The 13657-nt window shown below is 44.1% G+C and overlaps 1 protein-coding gene across 3 annotated transcripts in view; it reads left to right on the top strand.

Moving 5' to 3' along the window:
- Positions 1-2842: 2842 nt before the first annotated feature.
- The window catches only part of LOC139669006 (SAM and SH3 domain-containing protein 1-like), a 566693-nt gene continuing 555878 nt past the window's right edge, over positions 2843-13657 (top strand). For all 3 annotated transcript variants that reach the window (XM_071549356.1, XM_071549360.1, XM_071549355.1), the window contains exon 1: positions 2843-4396. In XM_071549356.1, the coding sequence (XP_071405457.1) occupies positions 3938-4396 (459 nt within the window). In that variant the 5' untranslated portion in view covers positions 2843-3937. The remainder of the gene's footprint in view (positions 4397-13657) is intronic.

Raw genomic sequence — 13657 nt, 5'->3', positions numbered from 1 at the left:
CAACTCAAATTATTCCTTATATGTTTTGCATCTAGGTGTAAGTTAGTGTTGAGCTACATCTGTATTTATCTTATCACAAGCAAAATTACTACATACAACATCCCATGGTATAGAAAAAAGAGTGATTACAGCTTTGCAAAATCTATCCTATATTATTGCAAGGTAATGTTATCCAATATATAATCATATATTTAATAGAATACCATTCAGAACAGAAGTTCAAGGATGAAACAATTTCATTCCTTGGTGCACCACATAAATGCATAGTGCCCTCTGTGTACAGGATACCTAAATTAATGATTCAGTTAAAATATCCTTTACATTTGCTAAGCACATCTGTCATTGTTATGCTGTATCATTTTTTTAGGAATATGAATCACATTTATATTGTATTACATGAACAAAATAGTTGGACTAGATGAAATCTGCCAGTAAACTCGGTTTTTCTTTATAGTGAACCTGCAAGGCTTACACAACAGAAAACAAATCTTCTGGGAAAATGGTGTTTTTTCTGCCATGCACCTCATCTGGACTTGGTTCTTCCGAATACAAGAGATTTTTTTTTATTTTGTCATTTTTAATAATAACATTGCCCTTAATAAAAAAGCAAAAAAAGGAGGTTTTCAAACTGAGTTTGTTGTTACCATTCAAAACATGCCTGCATTTTCTGCTCTGTCAATCTGTGACCTTCTTCCTTTTTTACTCTTGAATTAGCCTGCCAACATATTGTGACAGAGTTAATAAGCATTTGGATGATACTTTTAGGTGCATGGTGTGACTCTTGGGGATGGTCCTGTGCAGGGCTAAGAGTTGGACTCAATGAACCTTGTTGGTCCCTTCCAACTCAGCATATTCAGTGATTCTGTGATAGTGACTAGCTCTCCCAATTTGGTGTTTTGTGGGAACTTGCTGGGTATGCCCTCCATCTTGTCACTGGGAGCATCAGTGAAGATTGTGTACAGTGCTGGCCCCAGTATCAACTCCTGAGGAACACTCCTTTTAGCTACCCACCAAAAATTCATGTAAGTCTTCAAAGACTTGCCCCAAAGTTTTTCCAGGGACTGAGGCAAGGTGGACTGGTCTTTTGTTCTCTGGACTTCTGATTGTCTTTTTTAAAGGTAGACATAATATTTTCTTTTCATTGTTGTTTATTTTTGTATTTCAAAGTCACATAAAACTTAACTGTATTTGTTACCAGCTGAATTCATTTTGTAAAACCAAAATCAGTGCCAAACACAGAGACTTTAACAATGTTTGTAGATTGCCAGACTCCACGGTCGCGTGGGAGTTCACCACTTGTCCTGCTGTCCTGTCAGAAGCTACCCTTTTACTTAGCACATCTGAATTATAACTCTTGCAGTACCTTAAAAGCCTTTCAAGACCCTTCCAAAATGAACACGTAAAAATGATATAATTCCATATGTATTGTCAATAAGGCTGATGAGCACAGGCTGCACCAGTCAGTTTTTCCTGCCTCTCATGCCATCCGTTCCAGCGCCACATCACAGAACTTCCTTGCTAATTTTGCTGGTGCTGTCAGTCTTTCACCAGGTCTATGAAGGGAAGATAATTGCTGCTTCATGCTGTCTCTGGGCTGAGAAGAGGATTTGACATATCATGTGGTCTGGAAGGAAAATAAGATATAGAATAAAAAAGAAATGGAAGAAGATTTAAAAAGTAGTAAAATGGTTTTCCTCCCTTTCTTCCCTTTTAGCAGACGAACCTGTGATCTCTAGGCTTTATACCCAGAGGCTTTATACCCAGAGGCTGCATTGTAACTCCTGGTAAGTAGCTGACCTTCCCCAAACACCTTGCAGTGCAGCGCTTTTTGTGAGAATGCTGCTGTGCTGCGTAATCCTGTGGAGAACTACATGAAGCCTAAGGACAAACGTGTGCCAGCGTCTGCTGAGAAAGGCCCTTCAGGAAACCTGTTACGAATAAACCCTGCCGAACTACAAAAGCGAGCGTGCCCCTCCCCCTGTAGCCCTGTGCTGGGGGACGTAGGTGGGTACCCACCACCAGTCCGCAGCTTCCCCCAGCCCAGACTGCGAGGGATCTTGGCAAGAAAACAAGTTTCAAGCAGTTTTACATCAGCATGGCAGGGGGTGCGCGCCTTCTCCCCGCGCTGGGGTTCGGGAAGGGGCGGTGGGCTTGGCTCCGGGCCGGGCTTGGCGGCGCTTCCCGGGCCGGCCGGGCGGGGGCGCTGCGAGCTCGGCGTTAATGGAGAGCGGGCGGGCAGTGCTCGGTGCCTCCGCTGACCAGGGCAGCCCCCGCCGGGGGTCCGGGGGGAGCGGGGCCGGCGCCTCTCGCCTTCCCACGGCGCCCCGCGGGGCAAGAGGGCACGTTCGTCCCTGCCGGCAGCACCGCTCTGCGCCCCCCGCCCCACCAAGGGTCACCCTTCCACCGCGAAGGGCTCTGTGCCCCCGCGGGGGAGCCGCCACCGCCGTCGGCCCGGCCGTCGCAGGGGCGCTGGGGGGCGGCTGCCGGGCTGTGCCCCCTCGGCGCGGTGCCTCTGTCTTGCCGGGGGAAACAGGGACGGGCAAGCCCGCAGGAAAGCCTGCGGAGCGGGGGCGGCTCCGAGCCGCTGCCCGGCCAGGCTGCCTTGCCCCCGGCCCGCCGCCTCCCCGCGCCGCCGCCGGCTCGGGCAGGGCGGACGAGCGACCGGCGGCAGAGACCGCGGGCTGCCAGCAGGGAAAGTTGGAAAGGCCTCGGGGAGAGCCGGGGCAGGGGGCTGGAAGCGGGGCGGCGGGCGCGGAGGAGGAGCGGGGAGAAGCTGCACCGGGAGGAGCCGTAGATCTGCGGGCGGCGCGTCAGGCGCCTCCGGGGTAGACGGGAAGGAGGACCCGGGCGGGGAGCACCGCTCCGGGTACCAGTGACAGGGAGGAGAGAGCTCCGTCGGCATCCGAGGAAGGCGGGGGCAGCGCCGGTGACCTGCCGCAGACCGGTTCGTCCGCCGCCGTAGGAGGATGCACGGAGCGCCGGCCGCCCGCACGGACCCGCCGCCGCCGCCTCCTCCCCAGGGCGGCTGCGGGCAGCGGTGGGAGCGCAGGCGGGGATAGGGCAGCGCGGGGAAAGTTGTGCGGGGCGGGCATAGGGCTGCGTGCCCCGCGGGAGGCAGGAGGACACCGCCGGCATCAGCGCAGAGAAAGTGGGGTTGGAAAGCAGTTTCTGGTCTCGTTGCTGGCGAAGCGCATTTAACCGTCATTCCGGGGATGAAGGGAAACGGGGAAAGTAACTCGGAAAAGTGAGTGGGATTCTTTTTTGTTGTTGTTTTGCTTTCCTTCTCTTTTGCTCCTAATCCGAAAAGACACGTTTAAAGGAAAGCAAAAGCCTCCGTGTGCGACCGCTGCTGGGAGAGGCACGGGAGAGAAGGCACACCCGGCACCCTTACCCATGCTCGGCGAGGGTGCGGGATCCTACGCTCAGCTCTCCCCCAACAGGATCGTGTACCAAAGCAGCTACCTATAGTAAACAGATTCATCATGCGACAGAGCGCAGGAAGGTGAGACAGAAGCAGAAACAGAAAGTAACACTGAAAGGAAGAACGGGGAAAACCCAGACAGCGACTGCGAATTACTTCCAGAGAAAGTGGGTGGATGTTGTGCAGCAGCGACCTGGGATTTTAGAGGATGCACCCTTACATTTTGCTTCTCTCTAGTCCGAGCCTCCCTTCTCCGGTGGCAGAAAGCGGCTGTAGTTGGTAGTAACAAAACAGGAGGAGAAATAAGCAGGAGGGGTTCGATCAGCACTGCTCGTAGTGCCCTACTGATCTGCTTTAAGGATTTTTTTTCTTTTCCTGGTGGATGCTGTTTTCTTGACCTTGATTTTGACACGTCTTTGCATCGCAGTTTTTGTGGTTTTATTTCCTTTGGCGAAAAGTGGAAAAGGGGAGGCTGGCTTCGGTGCTGAAAGTTGCAGTCATTATTTTGGAGCCAGCATGTGCACCAACATAGTGTACGAGTGGCTGAGGACCCTGCAGCTCCCCCAGTACGCGGAGTCCTTCGTCGATAATGGCTACGACGACCTGGAGGTCTGCAAGCAGATCGGCGACCCGGACCTGGATGCCATCGGCGTGGCCGTGCCCCACCACAGGCGCCGAATCCACGAAGCCGTGCGGCGGCTGAAAGAGGCGGACGAAACGGCGGCGGGGCTCTACTTCACGCTGGAGCCGCAGCCGCCGCCGCCGCCCCCCGCGGCCGGGCGCTGCTCCCGCCGGGTGGGGGGGCCGGAGGAGCCCCGTCGGGGGGCCCTCCCTCGGACCCGGCCCGGCGGCCGACGGGGGGCGGCCGGCGGAGGGGGACTGACCGCCTACCCCAGGCTGAAGCTGAAGATCATGATACGGGACAAGCTCATCCGCGACGGCATCAACCTGAGTAAACCTCCCTACTCCAACAAGGTAGGAGGGTCCCCGCCGGCCGCCACCCCAGGAGCAGCCGTGGCTGCCGCGTGCGGTGGGGCCGCGGAGCCGCCGGACGAGTTCTGTCACAGCAGCGGCTGGAGATCCGGGGTCCGGCACCTCTGCCGTGCGCCGGTCCTGAGTGTCTCCAGTCGCACCAGTGGCACTTTCGGAGGGAAACACAGTAGGTCAGATGCACCAGCACTTCTTGGCCTTGGTGGTGTGGCATGGCACTATGATATGGTTTTGCTTCACATTATTTTTCCGTAAGCGGTTCTTCTAGTCCAAGTTAGTTTGAGGTGGGAAAGTAGAAGTTGACGGGATGGTCTTGATGGTTTGGGGTTTTGTTTGATTGTTTTTATCATCAGTGAAACTTTCCATTGTGTTGGGAAGGGATGGCTAGTGGTCATGTTTTAGTGTCAGTTTCTGTTGGTGAAATGGCTCATGAAGCAAATGGTAATCTGGCTGGAGGAACAACTCCTCCTGTTGCCTGGATTTATTTACTGGAAGATAGCAGTGACTGGTGAATGTCAAAACTATCCATCAGCTGCTCCAGCACAGGTTAGTCAGTCTCTAGTTGTTTCAGCACAGGCTGCTGAAAGACCAGGAAAGTGCACATCTTCGATGAGTGTGTCCCAGTTTGATGAAACCTCAATGTTTCCCTAATTCTTATTTTTTGAAAAGGTTAAAATGTGAGATTCATGTGGCATGGAAGTTAGAAATTGTTTTATCTGAAACTTTTGGTAGGTTTCCTGCTGCAAACAGAATACGCAGAATAAATGAAACAATAGTTTGAAAGAATAATACCATGGAGGAGAAAATTCTGTGTGAAAACAAACTAGGATATTATAATGCATGGTGGCTTCAGAATTCAGAATTAAGTGCTTCAAAGTAGTTTGGTGACCAAAGTTGCCTATATTTTCTTCAGTGACTTGGAGTCTGAGTTTTTTAGGAAGGCTGAGCAGTTGTAGCTGACTTTCAACTTGTGGGTACTTAGTACCACTAAGGAATATATGAGTACATGGAAACAAGGTGATGGGGGAGCTGCAGCCCTGGGTTTACAGAAGTGTGAGAAATTAAAATAGACAATGAGTTATCTGACGTAGGGAACCTGATTATGTTGGTATCATTGTGGAGTGCAGATAATAAGACTGTAAATTTCAGGATTCCAGTTTTTTAACATCTTGGTGTTAGAGGCCTATTAGGCACTTCTCAAGTACAGTACAGTTGTTTGGTTTGAGATATTTATTTGTTCCCTTTTTCCAAAACTTCTGGCTGATGACAGTGTCAGAGATATCATGTCAAATTTAACATTCATGAAGATACAGTTGAAGTACAACATCTTCCAAAAGTTACTGTATCATTTCAGAGAGATTTTTTTTCCCTCCTGCCCTTTGAAATGATACATCATTAAACTAAAATTACCATTGCATGTCTAATGTAGAAGAAATTCTGTGGATGTTCTGGCTGATCAGTGTAGCTGCACCACATTATCCACCTTCACAGCTACATTGCACTCCTTCCTTTTGACTTAGTCTATGTTCTTAGTTACCATTCCATCCTACCAAGGGGATCCTTTACCTCCTTTCTGAGGTATTTGAAAGATGCATAGAAGTGACACTTTGGGTCATGGTTTGGTGGTGGGCTTGGAGGTGCTGTGTAGTAATTGGACTCAATGATCTTAAAGGTCTTTTCCAACTTAAATGATTCTATGGTACTCTTTTACAGGAATTGTAAAATTTATGAGATGCCATCATATGACATCAAGGCAATTCAAATCTTTGGCACTGATTTCTTCTTTAGCTCACCTTATTTTAATTTCAGGGATCTGATTATAGTGTAGATGAACTGACAGGGCAAGCATGTCTTACACAGAAAGCATCACTCAGCTTTAATTAGTTTAAATCTAAATGCAGTATTTTGAAATAGAAAGAGGAGCAAAGTTGACTTTCCTAATTTTATTGCAGGCTGTGGTGTCAGTGTATTTATTGTGCATAATAAATACATATAACATAATTTTTTTACAGTAACAGAAAAACTTTCTGCATCTCTTTAGTGTGAATCACTTCACATTGTAGCATGTTGTAAGAAACCATTAAACTGGCAAGACTTGAGTGTGTGTTGCTCAACATGTGTTACTCTGAATGCCTCTCACTTTGTAGGAATCCATCTCCAAAACAGCTTAAAGTGAATAGCAAGAGATCATGCCACCGTACAGTATTTCTTGGGGGTTGTTTAGAGCAAGAAAGCTGAAATATTGTATTATTTCCTTTAGGAAGAGGCATATTATAACATAACCCAAAAAACCCCAAACCTAAAAAACCAATAAAGACAAACTATAGGAAATTGCAGCTATGATTTAAGCAATATATTTTGAATATAGAATGTGCAGTGTAGAGGCTTTTGCATGTCAAAAGAAACTGGATATATTCTCTGCAGTATACAGGATTAAAGAATCAGCTTGAAGTTTGTGTCAAGCTCTTTGCATACACTTACCGCACATTCTAGTCATATGGGTATTCTGAAGTGGGGTGCTAGACTACTGACCCATTTGACATTCGTATGCATTTCTTGTTCTGTTGAGCTGCAAACTAGCCTTCTACTTCCCTCCATGGCTTACATGGTAATGGTATCTTCTTTTCTTCTTAATATCTATGAATGGAGATTAGTATCTATAAAAGGAGGATCATGCTGGTGTGTATATGTATGTGTGTATATATATGTGTATGCATTTCACTTGTTTGCTGAAGAATACTTTTTGTGCTCAGCTATGTAGTTCTCAGGCAATTTTTGGTGTTTTAAAACATCCCTGAGAACTGGAAGTCCTGCTCCTCTGCCTTGTTTGGAGCCATTTGCCTGAGCTGTAGATGTGTCAAAAGGTCAAAAATGAACCTTGGTTGTGGCTGTGGAGATGTTAAAAGCATCCATTTGCTGTCCCTCCTTTTTGCTGTAGTTTCAGGTGAAGGATGAAACAACAGGGTGGGCAGAATAGAAATGTATTGGCATAATAAATTTTATTTTAACTCAGTTTGATTACAGTCAGCAGAAATGCCTAACATCTACTTAGCAGAGCTTAATATAAATCCCTTAAAGACGTGCAAACTTGGAATTGAAGCCATATGTGTGGGTGACTTCAGACACAGAGAATTATCAAAAGCCATCTTGATTATTTCCATGGAGGATCAGAATGAAGTCTTACCTTCTCATATTGCATCTTATGTATTTTTCAGGTACAAACCAAGGAACAAAACTGTAACTCTACAGAAGTCAGATTTTGTTCCATGTTGGTAGTGCTCCTTAATACTCAAAGCCTTGTGTTTTAGTTTGTCTATTAAGATTGCTGTTCCTGGCTGCTAGCCTTAGAAGTCTCACAAGAAACTTCTTGTGGAGGTGATGGGATTGAATGCCCTTGAAACAAGACCCCTTGGTTAAGTGAAACATCTTGCCATGTCAAAACATCTTGTCATGTCAAAACATCTAGCTGCTTAAAAAAAAGTCTTTGATGGTTGTAATTCTGGTCTTAATTAGGAATTTAATTATTCCCAATGTAGATAGACTATTGATAGTTTTTTTGCCACATAGAAGTTTCAGGGGATGAATTGATGGCATAAGGAAGCCAAAATGAGCAGCCTCACTGCAGTCTAGTGAAGATGAACGAAGGAAAATGCAGCACTGACCTGAACCAGCTGGATCAGAGAAATATAGCCTGTAACTCCATAGGCAAACAAACACTTCTTGCTTCGGTGGGCTTATTCCAAAATGGATTATGTTTATGCTGGACTTGAGAAGAAGTAAAGTCATTAAATGTCACTGTGGTAGGGAAAGCAGTGGAGAACCAATTGTATCAATGTCAAGACAAGTAAGGTGCCTCATTGTGGAACATGCCAAGAGAAATTTAGTACTCTATTTATCTTGAATATAGATTAAATGACATTTAATAGTTTACTGGAATTTCATTACTATTTCTAATTGAAATAAATGGCCTGACCTCTTCCTGAGAAACTTTATTCAATTTTTCATTTGCAGAGAACTACAAGTACATTAAAATCATACATGCATTAAATCTCCTCCACCAATTAAGATTATTTGCTTAGCCTCAATAAAGTTGTTCTCATGTAGATTTCAATATTTATTAGAGAGAATAAAACTGTAGTGTGACATATGTATGTATACGTGACCTCGTTGTCACTCACTGTGCTGTTCATGATTATTAGCATGCTTGGAAAACAAACACTAAAACTTCAGCTGCATTTGAGATCATAATCTCAAGAGTTCAAGCAGATGCAGAAGAGTAAAAAGATCCAAGTGAGTATCTCTTTAAACACCCAAACACTTTTTTTTTAGTTATATGGTGATGATATAGCACAGCTTTGTTGTTCTGATTAAGTCTTTGTTTAATCCTTGCTACTATAAAATGAGGAAGATTTCACATAAGTTAGGAGGTAAAGATGCCAGAAATACTGCTTTGAAATACACTGGTTCGAGCTGGGGTTGGATAATGTAATCAACACGTTAAATATCTACAGAAGTGAATTCAGCAAATTAAAATTATTGTGCTTTGAAGAAAGGGCAACATTCACCTATACTAGAATTAAACATAAACCTTTTTCTAAAGACCTGGCTGCTTTAGAAGAACTGCATCAACTCTGATTAGCAGAGCGTTCTCAAATATGCCTTGGGGAAAGCTGCCTATTGACAGAAGTACTAGTGCATTAAGTAGTAACAATATTTTCATGGCAATAAATTAGCAAAGCTACAGGCAATGTTCAGGAAGTGAAAAGGTATTTTATATAAGATAGCAATGAATTTCTCTTTGACTTCATAATTCTGTTTTCTTTTAAACAAAACATAGCACCTCATATATTTGGCAGCTGTTTCAAAGTCCCAGTTTATTAAACTCACAAAAAACAGACTGGAAAAGGTCTTCTTCCAATCAGACTATTAAGAGAAAATGTTGCAGAATATGAATAACACAACACTATGTTGTATTTGCATTTGAATTGTTCCTGAATATTTGAGTGTATTCAATCTCTTCTGGAAATGCTGAATGCAATCTTAATGGGTTTCATTATCTCTCAGTTTTGAGGGAAGGGAGATCTCATTAGGGTATATTATAGATGGAGTTCTGAGAGACGATAGTATCAACTCCACAGCTTTCTTACCCCCTTTCTAAGTTTGTGTTCAGAGGCATTTCTGAGCTCTGGTCACAGTGATGGCTGGCAGAGGAGAAGGGTAGTGTGTAACTTCTAGCTTAGAGGAGCAGTGCAGCACTAAGCCCCACAAGGGGAATCCTTTCTGCATCCTCCACGACGCTCTAAGTTTGAAGGAAAAGCTAAACCTACAGGTTCCTGATAACATAGAAATGCCTGCCTCTGGTAGTTCCTTGAAGGCTTTTTTTCTGCTTCCAAAGGACATGGTTCAGTCAGAGCTCTGTGGTGCAAAACCGAACTATATTTTCCCACCTAGGGTGAGGTTTTATGTAAATACTGCACAGCAACAGGAGCACCACCAGAGGTGTGACAGAAGTCTAACTACCAGTTTCACTTCCATGCACTGATAACCTGTCTTGTTTTTAAAAAGTTTGGTGATCATAAGCCTCTGTGAAAAGAAGACACATTTTAAGGAAAACACTTCTGTTGATACTCCCACTCCCAGAGCTTCTGTCTCTGCCATATGTAGTATGATGAAGCCCATACACACACAACTATGTGTGAGGAATACCAAAGCAACCAAGGTAATTTCTCACCAAAGAAGTAATCTTCTGAATATTATTTCTAGTTTTGCTTATTACCAATACCACTATCTCACATATTCCGTAATATATAGGGCTTCTGTGTCACTGATTTCAAATATGGAGTTGATGAATTTGTCTAAAGTCATGAAAAATTTTAGACGGATGAAGCATTGGGACAACATCCTTGTCATTGCTTTAGGATTAAGAGTAAACTTCCATATGTGTAAGTCACAGGAAAGCAATCAAGAAATAACTAGTAACTTGACTATATGGCAATTAGTTATACCTGTTAATAAGGGGTGGTCCTGTGGTGTAAAGGAGAGCACTCTGGACTCTGAATCCCAAGGACCTGAGTTCTAGTCTCAGTGGGGACCGTCCCCTGGCAGTTCAATGCCTCCCTGCCATCCCATCCCGTCACATCTCGGATGCTCAGCAGGGTCAGCCCCGGTTAGTACTAGGTGCCTGAGACAGTCCCGAGGACTTCACTGTCACTGTCCAAGCTCCCTCGGCCGTGGCAGATGGACCTCAGGACTTAAACGGTGGGGCCAGTTCTGCACACTCTGTGCCTCACCTAAAAAATCCACTGCGCAGGCTGGAAGGGCACACCCACGTGGGGAGAGCCCTTCCCAAAGTCTGGCCATACATACATACCTGTTAATGCTGTACCTGTATGTACCCTGTATGCATATGCCATTATGAAGGGTCTGTATCCACTAAGGTATATAGATCTGTATATATAATTTTAAACATGCTAACAGCCATTACAGAATCTTTGAAAAGTGCAGCAAAGGGGTTTGAATTGACAGAAGTATTGTTATTGTAGATTAGCAATCGATCTATTATATCACTTACAGGAGCTCACTTACTGGTTTGAGGCTATTTGAAAGTAGAAGAGGACAAAATGTGTTAAAACTAGATTGTAGGTTCAACTTTTCAATTCCTTGTTTTGTCAGTTTGAATTAGCCCCTCTGCTTGGTGTTTGACAAAGCTATCTGTTCAATCTCTTTGTCTAGGCTAATATGACATCTCATATTGATGTGCTTATCTTGACAAATGTGGTGGCTTATACACCCTGCAGGAATTGTCTTTTATTAAAAGAGCATGGCATCACTATGTTTAGCACTGCCATGTTATTTTGGGAATGGCTGTGCAGTGGAAAAGGGAGAATCGGGTGAACCTTCCCTGACACTGGCAGTCTGTAAGCCCTGTCTCAAAACTGCCTCCAGTGACTCATACAGTCTCTTCAGTTTGCTACTTGCAGATAGTAAAATCTTTTTGTATGATTTTGCAAAACCAAAGAGAAGTGACATGTCACAAGAAACACAAGTAGAAGGGCCTTCAAACAGTATCTCATCCTCATTCTCACAAACTCAGCAGGATGAGAATGACAGTGATTCATGCCTCTCACGGGAGCCCTGTGCTTCCAGTTGGTCTCATTCCCAGTGAATTCAGTGAGGGATTTGCCAGTGATTTCATTTGATGCTGGGTTTGGCATGAAGTGTTCAAATTTAAATCAGCTAACAAGCATACCCTTACCAACTGTAATTGTTGTGGTGGGTGAGAACAGAATTACATGAGATGAGAACAGTAAGTACAACAGGAGCATGAAATAAATCCAGAACTTTTCAGAGCTTTAAATATCACCATTAACAGCTTGCACAGCAGTGAGGCAGACTTTTGAACATAGATCTTACAGGTCTCTGCTAGAACAAATGTTCTGTACATATTCTCTGAAATCCTCACTAATGCATATTGCCTGGAATTAAGCACACATTGTTTACAGCTGTCCTCTTACTAACTTAAAATCTGGGAGAAATGGTGGTAATACATAACGAATAAAGCTTACAACCAGGAACAAATGTATGTCTTCCACAGGTTTGCCTTTTTCCCCAGGAGAATTGCATTACTTTTGAGGAAACACACCCTGAAGCAGAAATGTGGTGTTATCATTGCATATGATGTCAATCAAAACTTTATGGGGAAATTAAGTCCTGTTCTGATGTGTGTGCCTCAAAAACCACGCAGTACATTTGGCATGGTTAAGAAAAGAGTTAAAAAGCTGGAAAAAAGCTCCTGCCTTTCCCTCAGGAACTAAGGAAAGCTTGTACTGTTTTTTTTTTCCCCAGAGTTAGTTAAGTGGCCACTTGGCCATGCTTTCACATGCATGGAAGGAAATATTTTGATTAGCAGAAAAAGGCATTGAGAACTTCAGTGACTGAGAGCTGGAGCTAGGCAATTCATGCTGTGAAGAAGGCCAAAAGCCAGTATAAACCAAAAACTTAATGAGTTAATATTCCATAGAGGAAACAAACTAAACAACCTCCAAACAAAACTAAGTGTGTGCCATTTTCGCATCACTGCCCTTGGTTTGTGGATAGAGTAGTTTGCTGGAAGTGACTCCTCTGGACTAGCATGCTCCCGTCCCCAGGGCTCCACACCTCCCAGCCCTGCTGTCCCAGGGCCCTCAAGATAAGCTATCCATTGCCTGACTTCTAAATCATCTCCCCTAGAGCAGTCTCCTTCCCTAAGAGCAGTCTCTTTCCCATCCAAGAATGCACATATATTTTGCCTTTGGTCTTCACACTATTTTTCTCCCAATCTACATTCTGTATGACTTTCATTCCATATCTCTCTGCTATTGCCCCTGTGTCTCAGGCTGCTGTTTGTATCCTTCTCTCTCATTCCCCATGCTCTGATGAGAAGAGAAGCTTTCTGTCTCACTCAGCAGAGTGGGGCAATCTCTTCTCTCCCCTTTGTGCTTGGTGTCCCCAGCTGCTTTGCCACTGACCAACACAGGTGGCTGAGCTCAGATTGTTCTCATAAAACTAAAGCTCTAAACTTTAATCTTAAAAATTTCATTCTTAAAACTGCTACAAGCAGGAGTTATTCAATGTCCGTAAAGCCCCAGTTCTGTGGCAGAAAGAAGGGATTGATCCAGGTAAAGGAGAATACACAATAGCTTTTGAACATATGTATGGGACTGACTTGGTCTTTTTGAAGCAAGACTCAATGTATTGTTAAAAACTAGTTGTAACTATAATGCAAAATGCGTTACATGCAAAAAGTCTGAAAGGCTTTTTGTGTGTGTGTGTGTATTTTTTTGGTGCTAGTCATGTTTTCATAATAATTGCTTCTAATTGCAGCATCTCTGTATTCTTGTCCAGTTGTTTATTGTTTGCCAAAATGTTTTTCTTCAACTTTTATCTGAACTTGTTCTAGTAATAACTGCTTGTGTTGTACTGCATTGAGAATTTTTATACAAATGCAGCTCTGACCTTTTGTTTACCTCATAGTTAAGGTTTCTCCCTAAATATCCAGCTATTAGTTTAGCAGAGGATTTTCCACAGTTAGGGAATGAAAAGTATCAGAATAAAGAATCATCAAGAAATCAAATTTAGGTTGAGAAAGTCTATCATAGATCTTAATGTACTAGTTCCTAAGCCAAAAATGGCAACCTCAGAATAAAAGGAAGTGACTATTTCAGCCTCTATGTTCTCTCATATCAAATCATACATCAGAAAGGAATC

Source organism: Pithys albifrons, chromosome 2 (assembly GCF_047495875.1).
Source record: "Pithys albifrons albifrons isolate INPA30051 chromosome 2, PitAlb_v1, whole genome shotgun sequence".
In the NCBI taxonomy this organism is placed as follows: Eukaryota; Metazoa; Chordata; class Aves; order Passeriformes; family Thamnophilidae; genus Pithys; species Pithys albifrons.
The sequence above is the reverse complement of the archived record's forward strand: the minus strand, read 5'-3'. Positions and strand labels throughout refer to the sequence as shown.